The sequence below is a fragment of the Penicillium crustosum genome (assembly GCF_028827405.1).
Source record: "Penicillium crustosum strain IBT 35664 chromosome Unknown utg000001l_segment0_segment0, whole genome shotgun sequence".
NCBI classification, from domain to species: Eukaryota; Fungi; Ascomycota; class Eurotiomycetes; order Eurotiales; family Aspergillaceae; genus Penicillium; species Penicillium crustosum.
Window position 1 is genome coordinate 946859 of NW_026623122.1, and position 27047 is coordinate 973905.

The 27047-nt window shown below is 47.9% G+C and overlaps 7 protein-coding genes across 7 annotated transcripts; 4 read left to right on the plus strand and 3 right to left on the minus strand.

The window, feature by feature from the left end:
* Positions 1-3991: 3991 nt before the first annotated feature.
* N7487_000357 (uncharacterized protein) lies at positions 3992-4810 on the plus strand (the record flags this gene model as incomplete). The annotated part of the gene is made up of 3 exons (XM_056868105.1): positions 3992-4339; positions 4391-4480; positions 4532-4810. The coding sequence occupies 3 exons, from the start codon at positions 3992-3994 to the stop codon at positions 4808-4810; spliced, it is 717 nt and encodes a 238-aa protein (XP_056732889.1).
* A 655-nt stretch (positions 4811-5465) lies between these two features.
* Positions 5466-8222, minus strand: N7487_000358 (C2H2-type zinc finger protein; the record flags this gene model as incomplete). Its single annotated transcript, XM_056868106.1, has 3 exons — positions 5466-7920; positions 7986-8040; positions 8099-8222. The coding sequence occupies 3 exons, from the start codon at positions 8220-8222 to the stop codon at positions 5466-5468; spliced, it is 2634 nt and encodes an 877-aa protein (XP_056732890.1).
* Positions 8223-10679: 2457 nt separating this feature from the next.
* N7487_000359 (STE11 family mitogen-activated protein kinase kinase kinase) lies at positions 10680-13419 on the plus strand (the record flags this gene model as incomplete). Its single annotated transcript, XM_056868107.1, has 4 exons — positions 10680-10861; positions 10919-10992; positions 11050-11201; positions 11257-13419. The coding sequence occupies 4 exons, from the start codon at positions 10680-10682 to the stop codon at positions 13417-13419; spliced, it is 2571 nt and encodes an 856-aa protein (XP_056732891.1).
* A 427-nt stretch (positions 13420-13846) lies between these two features.
* On the minus strand, positions 13847-15162 carry N7487_000360 (mitochondrial 54S ribosomal protein uL5m; the record flags this gene model as incomplete). The annotated part of the gene is made up of 3 exons (XM_056868108.1): positions 13847-14017; positions 14074-14769; positions 14876-15162. The coding sequence occupies 3 exons, from the start codon at positions 15160-15162 to the stop codon at positions 13894-13896; spliced, it is 1107 nt and encodes a 368-aa protein (XP_056732892.1). The 3' UTR covers positions 13847-13893.
* A 1280-nt stretch (positions 15163-16442) lies between these two features.
* On the plus strand, positions 16443-19029 carry N7487_000361 (ubiquitin C-terminal hydrolase family protein; the record flags this gene model as incomplete). The annotated part of the gene is made up of 5 exons (XM_056868109.1): positions 16443-16514; positions 16589-16675; positions 16737-17105; positions 17168-17858; positions 17921-19029. The coding sequence occupies 5 exons, from the start codon at positions 16443-16445 to the stop codon at positions 19027-19029; spliced, it is 2328 nt and encodes a 775-aa protein (XP_056732893.1).
* A 371-nt stretch (positions 19030-19400) lies between these two features.
* Positions 19401-22416, plus strand: N7487_000362 (vacuolar protein sorting protein DigA; the record flags this gene model as incomplete). Its single annotated transcript, XM_056868110.1, has 3 exons — positions 19401-19617; positions 19691-22271; positions 22332-22416. 3 exons carry the CDS (start codon positions 19401-19403, stop codon positions 22414-22416), a joined length of 2883 nt encoding a protein of 960 aa, XP_056732894.1.
* A 377-nt stretch (positions 22417-22793) lies between these two features.
* On the minus strand, positions 22794-25393 carry N7487_000363 (uncharacterized protein; the record flags this gene model as incomplete). The annotated part of the gene is made up of 7 exons (XM_056868111.1): positions 25196-25393; positions 25004-25116; positions 24103-24954; positions 23955-24041; positions 23605-23900; positions 23066-23525; positions 22794-22983 (listed from the first exon to the last, which is right to left on the minus strand). Exons 1-7 carry the CDS (start codon positions 25358-25360, stop codon positions 22794-22796), a joined length of 2163 nt encoding a protein of 720 aa, XP_056732895.1. The 5' UTR covers positions 25361-25393.
* Positions 25394-27047: the final 1654 nt, after the last annotated feature.

Consider the following 27047-nt stretch of genomic DNA (forward strand, 5'->3'; position numbering starts at 1 on the left):
TGCAGTCTGTTTTGCATATTGAGCTTCTTCGTAATACCTGTTGTAAAGGCATATAGAAGGCTTGGTGGCTCGGCTAGCTGTTTCTCGTCTAGCGATAGATATACAGTGTAGTCTGGATCTGCCTTTGGCTTCCGTATTCTGGGGCCTGAGATGATGTTAGATTCATCAATTGACGCAGAGATCTCTCTAGTAGGCCGATCTTCTGGCTCTGGAGTAGGCGTATACTGCATCTCTTGTTGCAATTGACGCTCTATCTCTGCTTCATCTTCATCATATTGATCTCCCTCTCCCCCTTCAGCTTCGATCGACTGTATGACATTGATCGGATCTGGCGAAGATAGCGAGGTAGGAGATCTCTCATGTGGCGTACTCTCAATCGTAGCAATCGACGATAGTGCTCTTTGTGGTGAGGCTCTCTGTGGTGACATAGGGAAGCTCCCAGGGATCTGTTCTTGATCCCTTACCTCTATCATTGAGATATGTTCTACCACTGAAGCAGGGCCTGCCATTGAAGCCGGTGTTAAAGGTAAAACAGGTGTTTCCTTTAAAGGGGGGACCCTTGGTGTCTCCTCCCTACTATCTAGAGTTTGAGCTTGCTCCACAACTCTAGATTCCTGGATTTCTTCATTTACCGCCTCTGGTGCAGTACCTTGTTCTCGGTTTTCGACGTCATCATTGAGAGTTATGCGAGCAATTGACATCGGCATACGCATCTCTATGCTCAATTCTGACTGCGCTTCTTCCATTGAGAGCACTTGGGGCCAGTTCTTAGCGCTTAGTCCATTTGTCATAGTACTAATTGCATCTTCTTCTTGCGGTAAAGGCTTCGTTTTAGAGTACTGTCTCGATTCATCGAATACAGCATCTCTTACAACTTCAACTCTGCCTATGCCTGCTCGCCCTTTGTATGGAAACCAGATCTTGTATAGGCTCTTTGAAACATAGCCTACAAGATAGCCGATCTCTGCTCTCGGAGCCATCTTGTTAGATTGTACTCTCTTCAGAAGCCTTGAGTACGTTAAGCACCCATATAGCCTCATATTCGACAGGTTGACAATTTGATCTTTTAAGCCATCTGGAGCCGCATAGCGCATCAATTCCTTCCATGGTATGATCCACTTACCATCCATCTTTGTAGGGGTACGATTCATCATATATGCAGATGCATACATCGTCTCTGGCCATAGATTGTGGGGTAGGTTCGTACCATTGAGCAATGCTCTGCCGTTCCTTACTATCATGCCTCCAGATCTCTCTGCTGGTCCATTCATCTCTGGCAAGCCAGGTGGTGCATGCTCAATGGTACACCCTTCGTCTTCAATCATAGATTCAACCTCATTGCCGGCGCTTCTCTCATTATCATAATGAAATACCCTGATCTCGATTTTCAACCAGTTTCGGATCAATACTAAGAATTTACGAACTGCCATCTGACACTCGCTCTTCTTTATATAGGTAAATACGAAGTGACACCTTATTCCATCGAGATAGAAGTGCGTCATCCATATATGACCGTTGTAGGCAGGCTGGTTTTGTACTAGATCGAAGTGTACTCTCCCTAATATACCATATACCTGGCCTATCTTCCGGCGAGAGATTTGCCTAGGTGCATCTGCCAATTGACAAGCTTCACATACCTGCATTTCTTTGCCTGGGTTGCTTGCAATAGTGATTCCTTCAGTCATCTCTGCCAGTTTGACAATTCGCGCCTTGCCAATGTGGCCTAATCGACGATGCCAGAGCTCAATTGAAGCCTCAGATTTTGGCTCCTGATTGGATTTCTTAGTGGCAAACGTCATTTCAGGCTTCAAATCTGATGCCTTTTGGGTTATAAAACCCCTTGTCTGGGTGAGCCATGATAGCTTCTGATCGTGGTAGATCTTATAGATCTGACGATGGCCATCAATTGTCTCAATGCAGTTTGCTCTGAGATTCATTAATAGGCCCCCCTTCATCATCAATCCATGAGATATCAGATTACTATGGAAGTTTGGCGAGTACCTAGTTTGAAATAGGTTCATCTTAACGGCGCTTCCAGTGGTAGGGTTTACACCATAGATGACCACAGTGCCTATACCGGCCACCTTCGTCTCTGTATCTCCCACTTTGACGTTGCTCTGTACGCTTTCAAAGGTGCTAAACAAGCTCCGATTGTTGCATACGTGGATTTGAGCACCTGTATCAACTACCCATCTGTCTTCTGTAGGTGTAGTTGTGGCTTCAAAATCCTTGATTTTTGTTGACATAACGGTGTCAATTTTGACTGCGTTGGTTGTCAAGAAGCCAAAGGCTTCATCGTCGAGGGTTGTATTCGCTTGCTCTTTAGCAAGGGTCCCCCTTGGCCTTCTGCATATGCAGCTCGCTTCTTGTCGACAATTGCCTTCCATCTAGGATTAGCCTTCATGGCCTTCTCCCACTTCTGTTTCAATGCCGGTGAGGGCTGGTAATTAGCAGGCCTTCTATCTTCATAGATTTCCCAGCAGGCCCAAGGCATGTGAACTCTCGATTTTACCCTGCCACATGGACATAGCCTTCTTTCTAGGCCATCATTCCTTGCCTCTATAGGCTTTGCTTCTTCATTGCCTTGCCATGTCGAGAAAGCAGCCTTTGAGATGCCTCTTTGCGCAGCCGGCCTGCCATGGGTAATCTTCCAGTGGGCTTTGTACCGAGTCATGATTTCGAAGAAAGGGATGTCCTGATTATCCTGTACTCTGAGAGCCCATGTTTCATAGAATCCAGGCGACATTATAGAGATTGCTTCAAGGAATTGATTCGTGGCATCCTCTGCTTCTGGCATCCTTGCCTTCTTACACGATTGGTAAAGCGATTCCCAGTTTAGAAGCCATTTCTCGATGTCGGTGTTCCGATCTAGGCCTCTATCTAGGTTCCGCCACTGTTGACGGAGCTTAGTTTTGTATGTAGGATCGCTCTCTGGTGCAAATCGTTTGTGGAGATTGAGCATCAGCTCCAAAGGTGATAGTATATCAATGATAAAGGGCTGGTAGGGAGTATCAACTGACTGCCTAATTGCCACCGCCACTAGATCTAATGCCTGTAGTTTCGACTGATAGGCTCTGTTCTCTGCATCCCAATCTGCTTTTAGGGATAGCCTCACATTGAACCAGTGTTCTGGGTATTCTTTTATGGCATCTTTGACAGAGATGATCTCTTCAGGTGGTTCCAATTTAGGACGTTCTTCCTCCTTAAGAGACGGATTGCATTGATCCCATACTTTATATGCAACTGCAATTGCTTTAATATATGAGAGCCATGCATCCCATGATTCTGTATCCTTCAAAATGACGCGGGAGGAGGCCGCGGAGAGGCTTGACATAATATTCATTATTGTCGATTTTCGTCGATGAATCTGATCTTCTTCGAAGGAGATAGGGGTGCTTCGACGATTCAGGGGTTGACCGTTGTCAAAACCACTGTGAATCGGCGACAGCTAGGTAAAAGATGGTCTATATGTTGTAGACAGATCTTAATTGGAACGAAGCCGGGCTCATAACTGACAGAAATAGACGGATACGACAATGTATGGTAAATCTGACATATGTAAATTCTCTAACTAACTAAAATGACAAGATCCGCTCTTTTCCAATCTCGGCGGACATAGCTGATTAAGCAATGTATGTATTTTTGTATGGTACCGTTATCATGACGGTCCATTGATTTTCCGGTTTGTAAAGACCTGGTAATTTCAGCATGCATAAATGCATAGTACTTGACACAACATTTGTTTGAAACCTACCTAAGCTACATTATGAGCCTATGTATAAATAGCTAACTAACTAACCGCTAACCTCGGAAATCTACTGTCTACCCCCAAAAAATTATAAATATACGGAGTATAAAACCTCATGTATTCTATACCGAGAAGGCGGAGAGTGGAAGAAATTAAATCTCGCATGGTCGCTGTCCTCCTCCGTACTCCTGTACTCTCGCCAAGGTGACCTATCAATTAACTATATGCAAGGTGAATTAGACCATGTCTAAACGACCCCGAAGTCGCTCGAGATCTTCATCTCTCGATCATGACACAATATCAGTATCATCAATTGCAGTGAATACTACGACTCCTCCTCCTGAGCGCAACAAGCTCATCGACAGTGGTACCAACATTCTCCCCGAAGTGATGCATTGCTCCTTACCGCCTCACCGCGAGACGCTCTCGTTCACGTCCTACGAAGATTACGAAGTCCATTATCTTCAGTCTCATGTCAACCGCTGTTCAGAATGCAGCAAGAACTTCCCCACTGGTCATTTGCTCAACTTACACATCGAGGAGAACCATGACCCGCTAGCTGCTGCGCGGCGAGCCCGGGGGGATAAGACTGTAAGCTCTAACCCGTTTCCTATCAAATCGGTTACTAAATAAAAGCAAAAGTACGGATGTTTCATCGAAGACTGCGAGCGGAAATGCTCAACCCCACAGAAACGACGACTACATCTTATCGACAAGCACATGTTTCCCCGGGTATGAAGCCAGCTCCAAATAGCGCCCTTATGTCACTAATATTTTCTACAGAGCTACAACTTTTACATTGTCAATGATGGTATCGATGCACAAACATCTATGCTGCGACCCATGAACAGTCACAGACGACGTATCTCAACGTCATCTGCTCTGGAGGGCAGGTTGCGGCGCCGAAGCTCTGCGTCTCAATCGAACCCACCGGCAACACCAGTCCCCGAGAGGAAATCACCAAATGACATGGACATTGATGAGCTGGAAAAATCTATGTCTGCTTTGAAGTTCGTCCCTACAAGCGTCACTAGAAATCGCAACAAGGTGCCTGGTAAATAGACTTCGAGATAAACGTTGTGGCTCGTTTGGGATATCAAACCACAACCCTTATATGAGAGATGATATAATGACCAAAATGGATAAATACAGACGAGTATACTTTCACTGTCCTTTTTTTGTCTATATAGGGGTTATTCCATCCATGTTGTACCACTCAAACTAAAATAGGTAAAAAGAACAAGCTCAAGAATGGAAAACAGAGTTACTTTTGAGATCATCACTGTATGCAAGTTCTAATAGAAACAAAAGGAGGGCCAAATGAAACAAGATAAGAAGTTGCTATTGTCCACAACAAACACCAGTAGGGTATAGACAGCACTAAGCAAGTGACGAAGTCATAATACATATAGATCAAACAAACATTGAACGCAAATAACCTCATGTCCCAGTCCCCCATATACAAAAACTCCCTGAGACAACCTCCAAAAGAGAAAACATAGGATCATTAGTATGGCCATTCCAGAGACGCCATTAAAAAAATTTTTCTTGGCAGAGACGTTAACTTGCATCTTTGCACCAGAATTGTGTGGGCCAAGCATCAAGCTCAATCCCCGTGCGCCATGGTGACACACCGACATTTGCCACACCTGGAGGTTCTTCACTCAATAGAACAAAGACCAACCTCCCCAAATGACAGATCCCCCAAACCCTTAAATTAGAATTCCAGAAGATCTGCATACGCATCCAAGCTTGAGCCGACCAAATCAACAATTGCCCAGCTAGTATTGCCCTTGAAAGTCCGCGCCCAGACACGGACAATCGCAACACTAAGCTGTCGCACCTTGTAAGGATTCGCCATGAACTCCATATCAGGTGCACCAGGGGGATCAACAGCCATTTCGGTTTCATCCATCATGCTCTTGATCCACAATAGCAACTTCCGCTCATGCTCCGACAATCTTTGCTCAGACTGCGTTGTGGGAATGGCAAGCAGCCAACGACTGAGAAGGAAAGCGCATTCCAGACTGCAGAGCGAATGCTGAATGCTCCAAAAGAACGAATGTGTCCTTGCCACAAAGTCAATTCCCAGTCGTACTGGGATTGAAAGAGCATGGGCTGAGTGAAGCAGCGCCATGATCAGCCGCGGGCTACGTGCAATGGCAGGGGACTCGGTCAGAGCTGCTGCGATTTGGGCTGGGTCTTGTGTGATGAGATGACGGCAGGGACCCAAGTCAACATGCAAACGGATGTAGGCGAGCCCCAACAGTGCTGTGGAAGTGAATGCAATTGGACCGGCTGGATTCTGAGGATCGATGCTGGATTCGGGTGTGCGCTTCCATAAAGCCTTCCACGCACTCAATGAATTGTCCAGTACATTCAAATCGTCAGGTCTTAAGCTAGTGCCCTGCATATGAGGTGCGGAAAGACAGAGCTGTCGAGCAAAGAAAATCTGCTGGATGATGGCGTGGATGAGGATATAGTTTCCAAGGGGAGAGATGGGTGCCGACGGAATTGACATGGATGATTTCAAGAAGAGTCTGGCAAAAGCATCTTGAAAAGGCACGTCTGATCCATGCCTGGTGCGATGAACGCGGCGCCACTGTGGGGCATTGCTTGCTTTCCAGAGCTCGTGAGAACACGGCATGTTTAACTTTAACTCCCCATTCAAAATCAAAGGAGGGATGTTATACATGATCGAGTGGAGGTTGAAGAAACAATACACAATAAGCTTTGTGCGTCTGTTGCCTTCTCTCCGTACCCACTCCTCCCAGCTGATAGGATCTGGGGTGGGAGGTGGTTCAGACAGGCCATGTTCACGTACAAGCCTCGCCAAAGTACTCTGAAGCGAGAGAATCTCCCGCAGTAGCTCTGGGTGTCGTTCCCAGGACGCGAAGACAGTCAGCAGCAAAAATGTTCGAATCACCTCCATATGAGCATCTGAGTCATCAAGCGTGTATATTGATGCGCTGAGCGGTGCGTTTGGCATTTGTTGATGATGTTGGAAGGGGCTACTCGCCGTGTTAGAAATCATCGACGAACCACGAGAGTTAGGAAACCCAGATGGTGGAGATATATAGTTCCATGACGGCTGAGGCACCTGCTTGCTGTCTCGCCGACGAAGTCGCTCTAATAGAATTGCTTTGGCTGCATGGAAAAGGTCAATGCCCCGGCTGTTTTCAAACCGATAGTGTGAACCAGCAGCTGCCAGCGCTAGCGTAAGTTCAGGAGAAGTTTTAGCAACCGATAGCGTAGGGACATGTATAAACGGAAGATGTTCGTTCAATCCGTTGATATATCCGGCGAAGAACCGAGATAGGGCATGGCGCGATGGCGGAATAAATCCTTTCGGAAGAACATACGAAAACTCTTCCAGTTTCGAAATGAACGCTTGGCGATCTGCATTAGAGATGTCCCACGCGGGTCGCGTACTCTCATCGGCAAGACCGATACGATCGTCCATTTCGTGCGACTCCGGTTGCAGTGATGGCAGCCGGGATCCAAAATTCGAGAAGGATGGGTGGTCTTCCGCAGGGCCCCGCGGGTCATTCATGATATCACCGCCAAGTCGTGTTGATATCGTCTCACGGGGCGGTTTTGAATCGATCGTCATACCTGGCGGTAGCATGGGCTCCTCGACCGACGAGAACACGCCAGAGTCCCAGTCAGACGACAGACCCACACTTTCCAAAAAAACCGTGAAATCCTGGACAGGGTCCCCAAGATCAGTGAGATCGAGAATCGAAGGCTCTACACCATAATTATCGGCAATTGCTCTCTCCTGAACTTGGGGAAGTGGTTGTGATATAGGAGCAGCTGTGTGTGGTGGTTTTCTCATGGACTCTAGGCTCTCCTGTTGACCCTCCAAAGCAACATGGCTGGCGGCATGAGATAGAAGATTTAAATCATATCCCCATGAGGGATTAAAGTGAGGTGTATCTATAATCGATGGGGTCTGAATCTGGACTTCAGCTGGTGTTGGTGGCACTTGGGTGTGGACTGGGATGGCATCTGCAAGCTCTAGCATGCGCGACTCATGATGGGCGGGTTGGGTGAGGTTGGACTGGATTGGTATTTCATGGTTGTTTTCGTGACCATTCTGAACCCGATGTTCTCGACTGGCTGCACTTTCGGCAGGGTGGACTAATCGCTCATGTCGCACTAGAAGGTCACTGCAAAATTATATTGATAAGCGATTGGGATTCTATTCCGGGAATTAAGCGCCATAAGAGCCTACCTCCGAGCAAATGACTTGGAGCAAATGTCACATGAAAAAGGTTTCTCCTTTGTATCTGTTGTCCTACATTAGACGAATTCCAAGGAGCCGGGAGCAAGAGGGGGTTACTCAACGGGTGCGGAGATGGCGTTGGAGATGCTCTAAGCGAGCAAAAGATCGACTGCAATATTCACACGACAGAGACTTTCGGTGAGTAGCACCTTTCTTTTTAGATTTGGCTGACTTTTCGTCCTCCATCGTTTTTGGGGTTTTGGGGATGGAATGGGGGAGCGCACTAGAGAGGGGAAGAATTTGAGGCTGCGGGCTGTTTGAGCGGGGAAATTGGCCTAAAACCCCCACAGTGAGGGGACGGTCACGTGTTGTATAGAGCTACATGGCTCGACAAGTATGCAAGCACATGGGATTCTTATTTTTTCCATTCTACGTATGTAAAATGGTCTGATCCCCTTACTATATGGCCTGAGACGTGTTGGAGATGAGCCTAGTGCTTGATGCTGATGCCCAGGCCGGGTATGCATGCGCTCGGGTCTCCACTGGTGCGGAGAGTGTTATTCGGTTGCAAATTGTCCGGTGTAGATAGAATTGGTTGAGAAGTACATATAAAGCATTGATGGGATAGATGTTATGTCCATGGCAACCTTGGTATTGTGGAAGGCTCCAGGTAAGGGTTGTAGTGCTCCCGTTTAAATGCCCTATTGTTTTATTCATATATAGTAGAAAGAAACTACATGTACTTTATAAACCCCGTGTTTCCTTTTCTACTGGGTATAGAGTAGTAGATAAAAAAAAAAACAGAAGAAGTTGGTAGTTCTTGGTGTTTTATGGCAGCTACTATGAAGTAGAGAGGGTACCTAGGTAGATATATATACTCCGTATACATACTGTCCTTCTTTCTACTCCAGTGAGACAATATGGCTTTTAATTGGGCTCAATAGATCCCTACTAGCAACCAAATGCACACCAACTCCTCCGTGCAAAGTAAATTGATCGATATAAGACAAGCCTATAATTTAGTTGAGCAGTTTCACCCGATAGAGCCAGTGTTTCACTGGTGGGGGCTGGTATCACCTTTCCGTTTTGGTGGTTTATCGCCATAGTCGGGTTTAAATGGGATTGAAAAGTGAATTCGATATAGAACTGGTCTAACAAATAGCCATCCCTATCTGAAACCGTCCCTGAGTCGAGAAGAACCATAGTAGCCGAAAAGATGGTGGTGCCAGCCCTAGCTTTTCTCCAGTGTGGATACCACTGGATATAAGGATAGTATATGGCAAACTGCGGCTAGTTTGTGCGGCTGGTCCACTAAAGGATGCTACATAGGTATGTCCTAAACCAGAAGCTGATGAGACCCATATCAAAGAATAGCACACTAGCGTTGTGTCAGAGTAGAAAACTTGCAACTCTCCATCTTCAGACCATGAAAGACATAAAAGCCCTTGATCAACATTTATAAGCAGATTTCACTCTTTTTTTTAGTTTATTACTATCATTTTATTCATTCCAAAGGTTGTTCTGTATATTTTCTCAGATAGCGTCTCATTCTCAAACGGAAACCCTAAAAGCGTGCTAGCTAACTATATTGTACGGGAGTACTCTGTAGGTGGATACCCACATACAACATATGGAGACATCGGCAAAAACAACCTTGAGACACCGTCGATCTATATTATCAGGCAAGGGGGTGGCAAGCTATAATCTACAGCCCATAACCTTATCAAAGTTGTCTGAGTACAGACATTGTACTCTGCACGTAGCCTTGAAAGTAGAGAATGTGACAGTAGGATAGACCAACTCATATGGTTAAACCTTGGAATGCACCAATTAATATATAAGCAGAGCCCCAAATTTTTTTTTAAGTGCTACTTGCTTCAAGGCTACAAGCGTAAGTGAACTCATACGAGCTATTATAAGAAAGCCCCGCCTTTAAATAGCTCTGAGCCACAATAACTCACTATTTGAATATTTAGAACCAAAGTGGGGGTTTTAGATGAAACGAGTACAACATACTCCGTACACCGAAATGGTACTAGTTAGTACATGAGACAGCTCAGAGATAAAACGCGTGGAGGAAATATCGGGCTTAGCCCCCCCTGGATACGCCTAGGCCTCCAGGGCTGCATGTACCACCTTAGTCAGAGAACTCCCGATGTTCCAAGGTTCCAGATTTCGCATCTTGAACTTCAAACTTCTTCTTTTGAACCTTTGGCCTTGTTCCGATTTTTCATCTCTGTCAATCTCCTTCCCATTCCCAAGTGGGGAGCGGTGATCTCGATAGCCAGATCCAAACCACACTAAGTGGCCCCGATCTCACCCAAAAAAAAGCTCAGACGGTAAGTTGCATCGTTGAGGTCACCCATTTTGATTTTGCCCGCTCTGCTGGAATCACCCATTGTTTTATCCTGGTCGGTGTCTTCCAATATTCATTGTGGTCGTCTTTACTGCCTCGTTCCCTCTACCGACCCCTCACAACTCCCCCGCCGGGGCCGAGTGAGACCCAAACCCACCTGGGACATGCGGCTGACTGAATATTAGGGAACCGAGGTTATGTGTTGACTGCTGCCGCATCTTTCTTCGGATTCCCGGTTCAACTTGACACGAAGGACCCCCGAGAGTGTGGGAAGAACGCCGTGCCGATCAATCGCAAAGCGACCAGCACGTGTACCCGACGAGTCATTCGCTTGACCTGATTTAGCCATGTTGGCTCCTAAGCAATATTCCGCACCTACTGGTGTATCTGCATCCCAACAACCGAGCGCATACCATCCCAATTCGTCCCAAAGACCCGCGACGGCCACAAGAGCTCAGGATGGGATGGGGTTTGCCAGCCCAACAAAGTCGGAGCTCTCTGAGGGGCAGGATGAGCTTGCATCGATTCGGTAAGGCTTCTTAAAAAAAATTCCCCGAGATTCTGCAGTGATTCTGACCATCGACAGGGCCTGGGATGAGAGACGAGTGGTCGCCTGGCTTCACAGCATCAAATGTGGGGAATATGAGTCGATATTCAAAGGTACGCATGCGCACAGCCATCCTGACTTGCACCTAGGATATCATTAATGATTTATAGCCAATAATTTCAATGGAGATAATTTACTTGAGTGCGACCAAAAGATCCTGCAAGAGATGGGCATCAAGAAAGTTGGCGACCGAGTGCGCATCTTCATCGCTATCAAGCAACTTAGAAACAAATCCGGAACAACGTCACGACAGAAAAACATGGTGGGTTGTGTGACATATACCCGTATCTTCTACTTTATGCTAATTCTCGACACAGAATACCTTAGCTGCGCTTGAAGCCACAGCACTTTCAAATTCCTCCCGCCATACTCACTCCCGCCTACCATACCGACGCACATCTCAGCTGGCTGATGATGGTTATCTAAACAGCAAATCTCTGTCTCAGCCCACGTCGCCACCAGCCGGGGACTCCGAACGAGGTCCATGGCGCAAGGACTACCTTAATCATCCATCTTCAGGTGGCTCAAGTTCTGGTCGAAATCCCGGTACTCCGAATGAAGGTCGACCGAGCTCCCATCCTCGAAATCCTAGTCTCGATGGTCTCACGATGGGGCCTCTCCCGTCAAACTCCCCAGTCATCCGTGTTATCCACACCGGTGGACAAACCAAGGTGTTGGATATCCGGAACTGCAGAACAACGGATGAAGTTATTTTGTGTGTCTTGAAGAAACTGCAGCTTCCTGAACACCAATACAGAAATTATTGTTTTTATGTTTTGGATGGATTGGACCCAGAACAAGCAAATTGCCGGAAGCTCACCGAGTCGGAGCTCATGGACATCTGCGATGGCTTCAACAAGTCTGAGCGAGGTCGGTTGATTCTTCGGAAGATTCATGCTGGGGAGCCCGATGAAGACGAGCTTCGTCGTGCATCTCAGCTTGCATATGATGAAAGCCAGGCCACCCACCAGCACGCTCTGAGTAATTCCAACCAACGCCAGAAACACAAGATCCAGCAACTTACCGGCGAATCTTGGCATAATATTAAACAGCCGCTTTCTCCGCTAGGCCCTAGACATCGCCCATCCAACTCTAGTGTTGACGAATCGCAAGGACCGAACAACGAACGAAATCCGGTGGCTAAGCTCCGTTCGTTCTTCGGACAGAGACCTCCAAGTGAGATGATTATTCACGAACTACAATCATTCTTCCCCAGCCATGATCGAGAAAATATCGAGAAGACCATGCGCAGATCTCAACGTTTGAGTCGTGCCGCAAGTCGTATGAGTGTCGTGAGCAACTACAGCGTTGCGTCAAGTATGAAGGATGCCCCTCCCCTGCCGCCATTGCCTCAATTACCTCCAATTCCCAGCATTGCCGATGCATGGCTCCATGGCCCTGGAGTGGCACAGGCAGTACGAGCCCCACGACCTATCTCAGTTTCCAAGTTCAACCTACCTCAAGCCTCGTATCGGGATTCTATTGCGTCTAGTTCCCTTCAGCCACTTCAGGAAGAGTCACCCACTGAACCTAACCGAAAGTCATATGTCTCCTTTGAGAGTGGCTCGGACGAACCAAACCCATTGCGCGAGTCACGACAGAGCTTTGAGAGTCTCAGTGTTGCGGCCACAGATGGCGGTTCCTTTAACGATCGGATGAGCATGATTGTAGCCGAGGATGGCGAAGAAGAGGATGATGGCCTTGTAGACTTCCTGGCTGGAAATAACTTTGCACCAAAGAACTGGATGAAGGGATCATTAATCGGAGAGGGTTCTTTCGGAAGCGTTTACCTGGCCCTTCATGCTATTACTGGAGAGCTTATGGCTGTCAAGCAGGTTGAAATCCCATCTGCTACCAAGGGAACAGAGTTCGACCAGCGGAAGAACCTCATGGTCAATGCTCTTAAGCACGAGATCGAACTGCTGCAAGGCATGTCCCACCCGAACATTGTGCAATATCTTGGCACCGTCGCCGACGACCAATATCTTAACATTTTCCTGGAGTACGTGCCTGGTGGATCTATTGCTACAATGCTGAAGCAATACAACACCTTCCAAGAACCACTTGTCAAGAACTTCGTTCGACAAATTTTGGCCGGTCTATCATACCTTCACGGCCGGGATATCATCCACCGTGATATCAAGGGTGCCAACATTCTAGTTGACAACAAGGGTGGTGTTAAGATCTCCGATTTTGGTATCTCTAAGCGTGTCGAAGCATCTCACCTCCTCGGCGCCCGCGCCAGTGGCGGTGGCGCTGGCGCTCATATCCACCGCACCTCCCTCCAAGGAAGTGTGTACTGGATGGCACCCGAAGTCGTGCGACAGACCGCACACACCAAGAAGGCTGATATTTGGAGTTTGGGCTGTCTCGTCGTCGAGATGTTTATTGGTGCCCACCCCTTCCCGGACTGCAGCCAGTTGCAAGCCATTTTCGCTATTGGCAGCAACAAGGCTCGCCCCCTGCGCCAGACCATGTGAGCCAGGAGGCTGTGGATTTCCTCGACATGACTTTCCACTTGGAGTACGAGCAACGGCCTAGTGCTGATGAACTGCTCCAGTGCGAGTTCCTGGCTGCACCTATCGTATAATCAGCGGTAATTATATTTTGCTTGCCCTTTCTTCTTTCCTGTGTCGCCTCGATACATGTATGTATGATTTTACGTATGATGGTGAAATTCCCGTCTATTGAACAATTATTTTGGGCATAGGCTCTTTTTTTTAGTAGTATACTACAACTGAGCAAAAAGGTTCCTGTTGTCGCTTTCTAAGCATCCTGTGTACTGTTGTCCGCTGTAAATGTAGATTGAATTTAAGCCAAAGATAGTACACGATTCCGAATAATCACAACGACCATTATGCAGGTCTTCTCTAAAGTTACATGCTGGATATCATAAGACTATCCAAAAGGAGATATAATAAAAAGACCAAGAGTAATCACCAGGTAAACCCGATTTAGTTCACAATCTTGCCGTAGAAAGGAATACCCATGGCACTCAGGAGGAGTCGTGCATCCTTATCAGTTCTGGCGGTAGTGTGGAGAGTGATGTGGCAACCGGGGATCATCTTGGGAGGATACCTATTGAAGTAAGGTTAGCCTTTTGACACAACTGTATAAACGCAGAGCACACTTACATATCGTAGTTGACCTCAAGCTCCGGGAACAGAGCAACATTTTCCGGAATCAGACCGAAAGTAATGTTACCACTGCTATCACCACTGGAACCCTTGACACCCTCCCAATCCTTGATACGGGGCAAGACGACATCAACCAACTTGCCAAGGAAGTGGTACATATTCTCGCCGTACAGCTCAGCCTTAACAGCGACAGAGTCGCGGCCGGACGCAATACCCCAAGGAGCAACGTTAGACTTGGACTTGAAAGTCTCAACGCGAACATTGGAGATAGCCTGAACGGCAATACCAGCAACGTGCAACCAAGAAGAGTTCCTCTCAGCCGCGGCATTCTTGACATAACTATGGATTGTGATGCGCTCGATTTCCGGGATGTTGTTGAACTTGATCGGCTTGCGGAGAAGACGCAGGACGTCGCCGCCACGGGGTCCGCGGAGGACACGGTTCTTGTGGTATGGCGAGCTGTCGTCCCACTCGCGGAGACGGGCAGACTTCGGGGGAGGCTTGAAGCCTGGAGGTGTGTGCACGTAGCACAGGGTCATGATGTCAGGGGAGACGGTTGAGTCGAAGGTTTGCTCTGCTCGGGGCGCGGAGAAGGGGCCTGGGACGAACAGCCGGGAGGAGGGGTGGGATGGTGGCGGCGGTTGGTGAGGGTGGAGGGGACCACGGTTGTATTTTGGGGAGCGGAATTGGTATCTGTAATGAAGGGGTTGGGGTTAGGTATTGTTCATTGGATGCGTTTCCATGTTGTTTTTATGTCTGCGGATGCGCATGACTGGACATGTAGTCGGAGTGCTCTTACCGGCCTCGGGGAAGCTGGTTCTTGCGAGCGGCTGCCCGTGCAAGCGGGTCAAACGATGCTGCTGCGCTGTCTGGGACAGCCGTTGACAGAGACGACGCCGATTCCAGCTCGGTCAGGTGGTCCGACAGACGCCTCACCGGGGCTTCATCGGAGACATTGCGGCGTGATAAAAAGCCTTGAGGGCGAATTGATGGCACTGAGGCCCGGGGAAATGCCCTTGTTAGGTACCTGGATGGCTCTCTGGCAGCCATTCTGTGAAAAATGGGGTGTGATGGGTTGGTGATCATCCCGGACCCTTCCCAAAAATTGTTCGCGCAGATACTCTAGTCACGTGGGTAGATACTAACGCCTTAGAAAACAGGCATGATATCCATGGATAACTACTTGGCCAATTATTGCTCGGCCTATGTGTTTTTCTTCTTGATTCATAGCCCATCGACCCACTCCATAGTGGTATACTATCTAATTTATCTTTAAAACAGAGGCTATCTATATCTGCGAAGGCTCGACTGATTTCCGATGACCAAACACCGAGCTTGGTCTTGAGGTCATATACAACACTTGCCATTACAAAAAAAGACAATTTTTTGTAGGATATATTCCTGGGGTATAGGTGTGTGAAGTTACTCGACCCAAAACCTTTGCTTAATCCTCAAACTTGGTCTTTAGGTGGTTAGCAAGCACTCTTTGCTCAACTAGAATACATCACTTAGGAGAACCCTCGCTGGGCCGTTATTCAAAGGAGGAGGCTTGGCGGTATGGACGATAATGCATTATTTATCTATGCAAGTATAGATATGGATGGTCTAATTAATTATAAAGCGAGGGACTGTATTATAAGTAGATGTTACCGGGAGCTTATACGGTCTATAAGATCATAGCCCTATACCTTTGAACGTCGATATCCTGTCTTCGGGGATAAAAAAAGCTATAGACTCTGTTTTCGAAGCCAAAATATTTTTTATAGAGATAAATATGTACGATCTAGCCACTTAAATAGTTGTAGTGGTCCGATTCTAGAAAAGTCTAGAGGATACAAATGAGGATTAGTCTGGATCTGATGTCGACTCCAGGGTTGGACAAGGGTTTTACCAATCAAGATCATCCGCCTGGGGGTTGGTTTGTGGAGTGAAGTGATATCTAACCATGCCCTGTGAGTTACAGTGAACATTTACTCTACTACCTACTATGTAACTATAGTTATATTCATGTGCTTGTCACCGCCCTCAATCTTCCAAGGCTCACCGCCAAGATTAGGGCAAGATGACCTGAGAAGGTCAAGCTCCTGCCTTAGGTGTCTGCTCCCGCTCTGCCCCGCAGATCAGCGGGAGGTTCAACTTCATATCACCTGTCTCAGGTGGTTTCTTTTCGACGCGTGTTCATATCAGAAGAGTTCTGCTTATGATGTATCCTACATGCACTTCTCAGAAATCCTGCAGCCTTAACTAAGCTCCGAGCTAGTTTACAGGTCTCCTGACCCCCCGCACGTCTCCAATGATTGGGATTTTCCGTTTTAATCTAGAAGGCCTGCTCTTGAGAGTGTTTTCTTATTCCCCCATCCGCAATAATGAGTGGAATCCATCGGTTTCTGACGCGTCGCGATCGGCACAATAAGTTGAACAAGCAAAGCAAAGAAGAGGTATGCGTGTACAGAACACCTGGATGATACTCCAAACAAGATCTTACACTAGCTAACGGTTTTCCACTTCTTAGGCATCTAATATACTTTCGCGTCCTCTATTCCATGGAATCTTCAAGTCAGAGACGACTCTGGCTGATAGTGACGAGCATGAGAAGAAGGTATGGTCTAGGCGCATTACGGTCAGCTTGCACCTCTCTAATATTCCAAATTCACACATAGGTCAAAGCCATTGCTCAGCGGATTAAACAACTTGGAATCACCGCGTTAGATGAAGAGCACATGAAATATGCATTGCGAACCGCACAAGGCGACACAGAGAAGGCATTTAGCCTGCTACTTCTGCTAGAGGACTCGATCGAAGGAATCATCAGGAATTACACACCCAATACCAAGCTCCTAGGCGCAGAGAATCGCCAGGGAGTCACATGCTATTTGGACGCGCTGTTGTTCGCCATGTTTGCGCGCCTCGATTGCTTTGAGGCCATTCTTTACAAATCATTTAATGATGAGCCTCGTCGAAAGCTTGCAATCCTTCTGAGACTATGGGTAAATCTGCTGCGATCGGGAAAACTCATCACCACAGACATGGTTAGTTATAACACTTATGGTTGTCGTCATCTTTCGTATTGTTATTGACCGGTTGGCTTCAGACGAAACACCTGCAGGATGCCCTGGCAGAATGTGGTTGGGAAGATGCGGCCAAACTTCAGCAACAGGATGCCTCCGAAGCATTCACCTTCATCACTGAAAAGTTGGAGCTGCCACTGTTGACTTTGAAGATGGACATCTATCATACTGGAAAAGAGGATGAAAGTGATGACCATAAATTTATCAACGAGAGGCTTCTCGAGGTTGCGATACCACCTGAGCCAACTGATGGACACTCACTCACACTGGAAGATTGCCTGGAAGCTTACTTCAATAACATGATTGAAGTTAAACGACACATGCAACGACGCAACACCACTAGCTCAATCAGATCAATGGATTCACTCTCTATGTCCAAGGGGTCCACATCACATGTCGAAGCAGTGGAGATCGAGACCACACCCACCATGTCCCGCGCTCAAACAAATTCACCCCGGGCTGAAAAAAAAACCCCCTGGTCATCGTTCACCGAGTTCACTGAAGCCCTTGAGGCATCTCGGACACCTGGCCGACGTGGTAGTATTGTTCGACAGCGGTTCTTTCCCGACTCGGGTGGCGATACAAACACCAGAGATACCAATCCAGAGAAGGATCCCGGTGCAGATCAGGATACCAGTGGAAATACCCAACAACGAAAGGGTTCATACAAGAAAGAAGTCATGATGCCTGCGTGGCAATTTTTCAGCTTAATACGTATGCCCTCTCCTCTCATCCTGTTCTTTGAGTTTCGTGTGAACTGACCTAATCTTGCTTAGCGTGGTATACCGATAATACGCCAACAAACGATGCGCAAGTTGCAGCCCATTTTTCCTCAAAACGGCCGATTCTTGGGATGTGTTTGAAACGTTATTCCTTTTTGCCAGACGGAAGGGCAGTCAGACTCAATACACACATTGATATACCAACCGAGATCGGCCTGCCTCACTTCATCCAAGATGATAACTTGGATGCGGATGCTCCTCTCTTTGGAAGTTTTAAACTCTCCTTGCAAGCTCTTGTTTGTCATCGGGGTAACTCAGTTGACTCGGGGCATTACATTTCCATTGTTCGAGGTACCAATTGCCCCAACACCGGCACTCCTGTCACTACCGGCCCAGAAGTCCCGGAGACAACAAAACACTGGATGCGATTCGACGATCTCGCAGCAGAACGAGTGACACTGGTCGACATTGACCACGCATTGAAAACCGAATCTCCTTATCTTCTGTTCTATCAAATTCTTCCTATCGGTGAAGATCCATCTGCGCCCAACATTCCGAATGCACCATCATCTCGAGCGTCAGACGGCAGTACACTAGCCGACCAAGCAGATTTTAGTGTTGAAGACCTTTCCGCTGACCGACCCAGTGTTGAGGTCACGGGGCCATGTGAGAGTAATGCGCAAACTTTAGCTAGTATCGCAAGGCGATCCAGCATTGCATTCTCAGAAACCAGCAACCCGGTCGGTCTTCACCCGCGCTCTATTCCATCTTCGTCACCTAGGCTGGCACCGATGGAAGAAGGAAGCACAAAAGGGACATCGTTCTCGCGCCGTGGGTCTCGCTCGGCCAAGAGCAATCCCGGAAGCCGTGCCGGTAGCCAAACGGGTGAAAATAGAATCAGTGCCACTTTTTCACGCTTTGCTGAACGGCTTAGCCGGGATAGAATTAGCAATGATGGATTTGCCGAGGAGAATGAAGGGAATGAGTCTGCATTGGAAATTGATGACACTGTGGACGATATGAAACTTGGGCCGGCCGCCTTTGAGAACAAGGAGAAGCGTGGAAGAGGCCGAACGAAGGATCGTGAGAGGAATAAAGGGAAGGCAAAGGAGAAATCCAAGGAGAAGACCAGGAAATTGGATCGGGAATGTGTAGTGATGTGAGCCAGGCTGGTGATGCCAGGATTTCTTTTTCGCTTTGAGATACCCAGTCCAGCTGTTGCATGTTTCACAAACGATGATACCCCATGCATGAGCGGAGTAACTTGTTTGTAATTTAGCTTGGAATCAACAGGTGCCTATAAACAATTATGTTTCTTTTGTTATGTTATAGATCTAGATGAGTTACTTGTATGAATGTATGTAGTTCTCATTTTGGTGATCCACGGTCGTGGCCTCAGGTGTCAAGACACTAGGGCCTCCGCATTCCTTGGGACCCCAAGAGCCCATCCGTCCTCCATCAACTCGCAAGACCTTCGACTTGCCTCAACTCTTGTATGAGCGGCATGACATAGCGCCCCTACAGCTAGCGCACCATGGCGCTGGACGGATCCAGCAGTTATGTTGCTCCGAGCAACTTAATGGACTCACCGAGCTCTTCTCTACCTATGTTCGACGTTGAACGAGTGCAATTGGCCTTCTCCGTCGCTGCAGACTTCGTTGCAGCGCAAGTCGCAAACAATGTGCTTGTGCTAGCCTTATCAACCAATCGCATTCTCCGAATCGATCTTGATTCCCCTGAAGATGTCGAAGGTAGGCTTCCGAACCTTCCCCGCAGCAAATGTCAGCCACAACAAGTCGACCTAACCGTGCTCACGAACAACAGATATCGATCTCCCCAAGAAATCTTCAGAAGTCGGAGTGATTCGGCGCATGTTCCTCGACCCGTCGGCATCTCATTTGATTATCACCACGACCCTCGGCGAAAACTACTATCTCCATTCCCAGTCACCATCGCGACAACCGAAACCCTTGTCACGATTAAAAGGCGTGTCAATTGAAAGCGTTGCTTGGAATCCCTCCTTACCCACCGCCTCTACTCGCGAGATCCTCATTGGTGCCACTGATGGCAATGTCTACGAGACGTATATTGAACCCTCCAGCTACCGGCAGGAGAAGTATACCACCCCGGTCTACCAGGTGCCGGGCGCTTCTCCAGTGGTTGGGATTTCGGCGGAACCAGTGCCTTCTAAGCCCGATCAAAGAAGGGTACTTGTGGCAACCTATGGGAAGCTACTGCATTTTATTGGCCGGGCAGGGGCCTCGAAGCATGGGAGAGAAAGCGGCGTGTATTCGGAGCTTTTCCAGCGCGAGATGCCAGTGATCCACGAGAGTCCGAACTCGTCTAGCTCTGCGCCATCCTCGCTGGTAATTTCGCCCACAATTTCAGAGAGCTACCAGGCCGAGGGGTATACCGAAAAGCAGTTTGCGTGGCTCAGTTCCGAGGGGATATACCATGGTCAACTTGCGTCGGAGTCTCCATTCAAGACCGCAAATATGCTTGCGCGCTCGGTATTCCCGGCTTCGGAATCACCACGAGGAGGGCGGAAGTTGATACAAGACCCCATTTCTGCCATGACTCTGTCACAGTGGCATGTCCTAGCACTTGTTGGGGGCAGGGTGGTCGCAGTCAACCGTCTCAGCCAGGAAGTTGTCCACGATCAACCCGTTTTGGAACCTGGGCAAAGCGCGCTAGGCCTCCTGACTGACCTCACCAAAAACACATACTGGCTCTTCACCAGCCAGGCCATCTTTGAAGTTGTAGCAGGCGATGAGGACAGAGATGTTTGGAAAATATTCTTGAAAGAGCAGAAATTCGATGAGGCGCTTCAGTATGCCCGAGGTGCTGCCCAGCGAGACGCTGTTATGACTGCTTCAGGTGATTTCCTGGCAGGCAAGGGAAACTTCCTCGAGGCAGCCAAAGTATGGGGCAAGAGCAGCAAAGGGTTTGAGGAGGTCTGCCTTACCATGATTGATCATAAAGAGCATGATGCTTTGCGGAACTACCTCCTTTCCCAGCTGGCAACATACAAGAAGGCTTCGCTTATGCAAAGAATAATGGTCGCAAGCTGGCTTGTGGAACTGTTCATGTCAAAGTTGAATTCCCTCGATGACAATATCGCCACCAAAGCCGAATTGGCAGAGGGCACAAGCCCTGGAGAAATCAAGGATCAGCTTGGCAGCATTCGAGCTGATTTCCAAGAGTTTGTGAACAGCTACAAAGCAGACTTGGACAAGAAGACAGTATACGATATCATCAGCAGCCATGGGCGGGAGGAAGAATTGTTGTTTTTTGCAACCGCTACGAACGATTACAACTATGTTCTATCCTACTGGATTCAGCGCGAGAAATGGCTGGAAGCCTTGAAGGTTCTGCAGCGACAAAGCGAAGCCGATGTGTTCTACAAATATAGCAGTGTGCTGATGACACATAAGCCGACAGATCTGGTTGATATCCTGATGCGACAGACGAACCTTGATCCTGAGAGACTGATCCCCGCGTTGTTGAACTACAACAAATCTGCCAGCGTCTCCTCCCTCAACCAGAACCAAGCCGTCCGGTATCTCAACTTCATCATTGTCAACCACCCAAATCCATCCGCAGCAGTCCACAACACCCTTATCTCAATACATGCCTCCAGCCCTTCACCGTCTGAGGCTGGACTGCTTACTTATCTCCAATCGCAACCATCATCCCCTCCTCCATACGATGCAGACTTTGCACTTCGCCTGTGCATTCAAAACCAACGAATCCAGTCTTGCATTCACATATACAGCACAATGGGACAGTATCTACAGGCTGTGGAGCTAGCCCTGGAGCATAAAGACATAGAACTCGCCGCGATCGTCGCAGACCGCCCGGAGGGCAACGACAAGCTCCGCAAGAAGCTATGGCTCCTCGTCGCTGAGAAGAAGATTCGCCAACCAGGCACGGGCATCAAAGACGCAATTGAATTCCTACGCCGTTGCGAGCTGCTCCGCATCGAGGACTTGATCCCATTCTTCCCGGATTTCGTCGTCATCGACGACTTCAAAGATGAGATTTGTACTGCTTTGGAGGACTACTCGCGCCACATCGACTCGCTCCGCCAGGAAATGGACAACTCAGCCCTGACAGCCCGCCAAATCCGCGGTGAAATTTCCGGTCTGGATACCCGCTACGCCATTGTTGAGCCGGGTGAGAGGTGCTGGATCTGCTCGCTACCCGTCCTCAGCCGTCAGTTCTTTGTCTTCCCCTGCCAGCATGCCTTCCACAGTGACTGTCTGGGTAGGGAGGTCTTGGATGGCGCTGGTGGCAAGAAGAAATATATTCGGGATCTGCAAGCGCAGCTCAGCAGTGGCGATGTCTCTGCCTCGCGACGTGAGGAGATTGTTAAGGAATTAGATGGGCTAGTCGCTGAAGCTTGGTACGTGTCTTTCCTATTAACTCATCAATGGTACATATCACTAACCACATTTCTTTGCAGTATCCTCTGCGGTGACCATGCCATCAAACAAATTGACAAACCCTTCATCGCAAGCTCGGAGTCGGCCGAGGATTGGGCTCTCTGACATGCTCTCCCATACTCATTATAGCATGGGATGCCGTCTAATAACTTTCCCGTGTGGTCCTACTGGACACTTTTTTTTTATTTCGCTTTTGATTTTTCGCAATACCCTTCCTTGTCTTAAGCAGGTGCTACATGATACATGAGGCACAGTCCTCGTATATAGACATAGCTATACTGAATGTGATTCGGATCCAAACATTATCTTGTACTTGAAAGAGAATGATATATGTTAAATATAGCAAATACACTGTGAATAATCTACCCAACTCCATGCGCAAATAAACAAATTCCCAGAATGGTAGTTCCAAAGGAGATAGAGATGAACAACAGAAGGCTATGTATCTCACATAATATACCTACCCCAAAAGCGCAGGGTACCTAGTTCTCAGGCCATAGATACCGCAGCAGTTCCAAATCTTGCGACACGGCCGGACTGTGCGGTGCACAGTCCTCCAAAAATCCTAACATCTCCTCGTTCCAGCGTTCCCAGCCATCCGGCAATGTCTCGCGGACACGCGAACTTGGCGAATGGGCTATGCAATAGAAGAGCAGGATTTGGCCAAAGAATCTTGTGGAGAAAAGTTAGTAAGACTCGTCCAAACACATAGACATAGTTGTATGCAAAGGGAAACGTAGAAGGGATAACTCACTGCGAGCAAAAAGCAAACTTGATCGGAATACAGCTCTTCATTTTCCGGAAGATACCCTGAGTAATCGGCCAGTCCATTGCATTCTGGAGACCGCTTCGCACTTGCACGAAGTCTTCATCTGTTAGAAGATGCGGGATTCGGAGAGCTTTGTATAGATACGGCCGACCGATGTGGAAGCGCGCGATCATGTGTCGGCCTTTGAGCATGGCGTCTGTTACTGCTATTGCTGGGGAGAGGGGGTGGTTCGGATCTGTCTGTCTTGGTCTTGGGGAAGAGAGGTGCACTGGGGATGCTATTGAGGCGGATGGGGAGGGGTGGATGGAGGGGGTTGCTGGGGTTGGGTGGGATGAGTAGGGGGCGTTGTTGAATTGGATTGTCGTTGGGAGATTGGTGCGCCATTGTTCTAGTTGGTGGTGCAGCTCGGTATTTATTGCCGGGAGGGGGAATGTTCCTGAGTCCGCTAGACGGAGGATGGTGTGTTAGAGGATGGATTTTGGCTTTTATGTTAACTGTCTAGGTGAAATGGCAGGATAACTCACAGTAGAAGTAGAGGGAATGGCGGATCCGCGTGAGGATGATGCGGTGGGCTACCTGGGCCAGGAAATGATATTGGAAGTATGAGTCGTCAACTACGCCTGATGAGTTGAAACGGCCTGAGGCGTAGCCGGTTGTTTCGAAGCCGATGAATTTGGGAATTGGGACTTGTTCTTCGAGACGAGAGAGGCCGCTTGATGGGAGGTGCAGCTCTTGTACGAGAATGGTCTCGTTCATTAAACAGTTCCAGTATACACGGGATTTCATATCGCCTTCCCACTCGTCGAAATTCACATTATGGCTGCATACGAGTCAGTATGATTCAGGTGTTTGAGATGTATAAGGCAGGACTCACTTCGTCAACATTGATAGACAGCAAGTCGCAGCGCGAGAAATCATTGTCCAGGAGTCCATCGGACGGGGAATCTGGCTATAATATACACTAGAAAAGATGAGTATCAATCTGCATATATAGAAGTCAGCTTGGGGGCATGGATACGTACGAGGAAAGAAGGTAAAATTGACAACTTTGAATATCGTTGTCGCACATCAAAAAACCTATACGCCGTCGGGCCTCATTGAAAAATCGCAGTCCAGGCTGCTCTTCGTAAACCACGTTGATCCATTCTGGGGGTTCAAATCGATGGCCCTGAGTACCTGGCAAAGGATAATTTCCTTCTTGGTAGGCCATAACAGCGAGACAGCCCAATGCTAGTACGTTAAGTACTATACAGCTCTCTAGATTAAATCCAAAGCCACTCTCGATGGCTGAGCCAAGAGTGAAGGAAAAGAAGAACCCCTTATCCATGATCGGCGTAGACGGGTTAAAAACACTGAAGAATGCATCCGCCAGACCCCTGATCATTGCCAATGGAAGTACCTCTAGCCAGTGATCTCCCGCCTGTAACGGATAGGGACTGGCAAACATCGGCAGTGGAGGGCGTGCTGATTCCAGTTCAATGACATAGTTTTTCCCGAGCATTTCATAGGCAGCTAGTAACTGCTTCGGGAGGATCTGTCTTGCTCCAGGCCACACGATGACACCGTGCTGACTGAAAGAAATCGAGACCCGGCCTGCAGAGTCTGACTTTGGTTGATTCTCTTCAAATTCAAAGTCATCTCCATCCCCAGCTGCCGCAGGTGTGAAGTTATCCCCCATGGGGGGCAGCATTGATAGGGGCTGGTTGCCATCGCCACCAAAGGCAGGCGATAACTGCGTCTGCGCTTCCTGGGCAGGAGGACGAATCTGGCTCCGAAGAGACTGCAGATCACTTAAAATAGACGTTGGTATGTTTTCCAATTTTGTCTCCAGTCGATGGAGAGTGCTCATGATCATCGTGAGAGATTGATCGCGTCTGCAATCGTATAAGCAATTGAAAATAATATCCATCGATGGTGACTTACTTTGAAGATTTACGCTCATTATAGACACACTCTAGGCCAAGCGACTTACATAGTCCGCACCTGGGCCGCGATTCGTCGCATCTCGTCTTTTTCAAGCGACAAGTCTCACACGCCTATTACTAGGGGTTAGCGGCCTCCGGACGACTCGGTCGCGTCGTAGAATAGAATAGGCGAGGCAACGGGAGCACTTACGACAGTGGCAATGAAGTTCCTGGGCTTCTTAGAGGGTCCGGATGATTGACCGTGCTCTTCCTCGCCAGGAGAGAGCAGGTCCTGAATGGGAAGCAAACCATTATTATCAGGATCGGGTGACATATGCGCGCCTGCCCTGGACTCCTCGAGCGACCGCTTGCTCATTTTGCATCATCGAGAATGGACTTTTTCTCACGGCGTCGGGGTTTGATATTGAGTTGGTCGCTTTTTTTATCGCGGAGCGCTGGGGATTATCGGCCAATCAGAGGCCATCCTGCTATGAATCATCGCCTCCGTCGCGACTTCAATGGGCGAAATAGATCAATCTACGATGTATGTGGGTTAGGATATATAAGCTCTTGGTCTATGTATATGTTTTGGTAGTTCATGAATGCTAGGAATATGTTAAAGAGATGAGTTGGTTATCAAAGATATATTATCATCCAATGTAGATCTTCCAGGTACCAACCTTGGAAGTCAACATAAAACCACTTAAGGGTCTTTCTTTTTCGGCATAGGTACTAGAAACAAATAGAATAGAGAATGACTCAGGGATCAAGTAAAATAGCGAACGCAATTTACCTCAGGTACGAAGATTGAAGACAAACAACCAACCTATGTGATCCGCCTACGTGGCCATGTGTATAACCAGATCCACATCATATCAACAGTTGGGTACCTTGGACGGAGTACTCCGGATATCCGTTTTCAATGTTAATTATTACATATTTACTGTTGAACTAGACCCAACTCCAAGGGACAGATTGTGAATTCGTTTGCCGATTCCCAACACGACCATTGCATTACGATTCCACTCGCCACAGACTCGAACTACAATACGCATCGCCATGATCAAATAAACACAGAGTCTAGATGCAAGCGGAGCTCAATGGGTACCAATCCAATCCCAAGTACCCCAAACTCTGTAAATAGAAGCAAGAAGTGACTCCTAAATGTTCATTTGGCCCTGCCTAGGTGGTCTCCACCCTATTACTCATTTTACGTCTCAGATGGGTCTCTCAACGTCACTCAATTATGAGGTCTTAGTTTTTTTTATTACAGTCTGTATTTCTGAGTTATTAATTTAAGTGTAACAATGATCCACCATGAGCGGAAAGGGGGATGTCAGGGTGGAATGACGTTGACAGGACCCTGTGGAATGTGGCATGGGATTAAGAGGCCGAGGACGGTTTGTTGATGACTTCTATATCGATATTTTGCCACCCATATTACCGGAGAATATATGGTAAACAACATAGCTTAATCGTTACAAGCGAGAGTGATATGCTCGGATGATAACTATAGTGTTATAAAGGGAACTCCGAACAGAGTAGAGTATACAAGGCGCAATAAAGACATAGGATAAAATAATTAATGATGAACTCCAACAACGGGGCTGGCAGGAGCCGATATGCTGCACATGGTAGCAGTCAATTCATCATCACAATTTCCCCCGCTGAAAAGGCGACAGACTCCAATCTGTAAGGCAAAAAAGGAGGGGAGACATGCCCATGTTGACTCGGCAACGGGCACGAAGAACTCGACCTGTAAAGCGTAAATATATTATTGACACAGCATGAAAGTTCTTTCGCGCGTTGCGCCCGAAAAAAAAAAAAAAACCTCAGACAATATCGACCCTTGCATTGACCTTGAAAATTCCAATCTTTGTTTTCTTTTCTTGCAGCAGCGCGGAGTCGTACACGGAGAAAAAGAGACCTACAGGAGGCTGGGATCGCCCTACGATTCCGTACATCGTGCAATGCAAATGTATGTTGATGTCCTGGAGATGTGCATATAGCATACTCCGTACAGTACTCCATAGTTGCACAGGCCATATGCAGTGCGCCGGCTC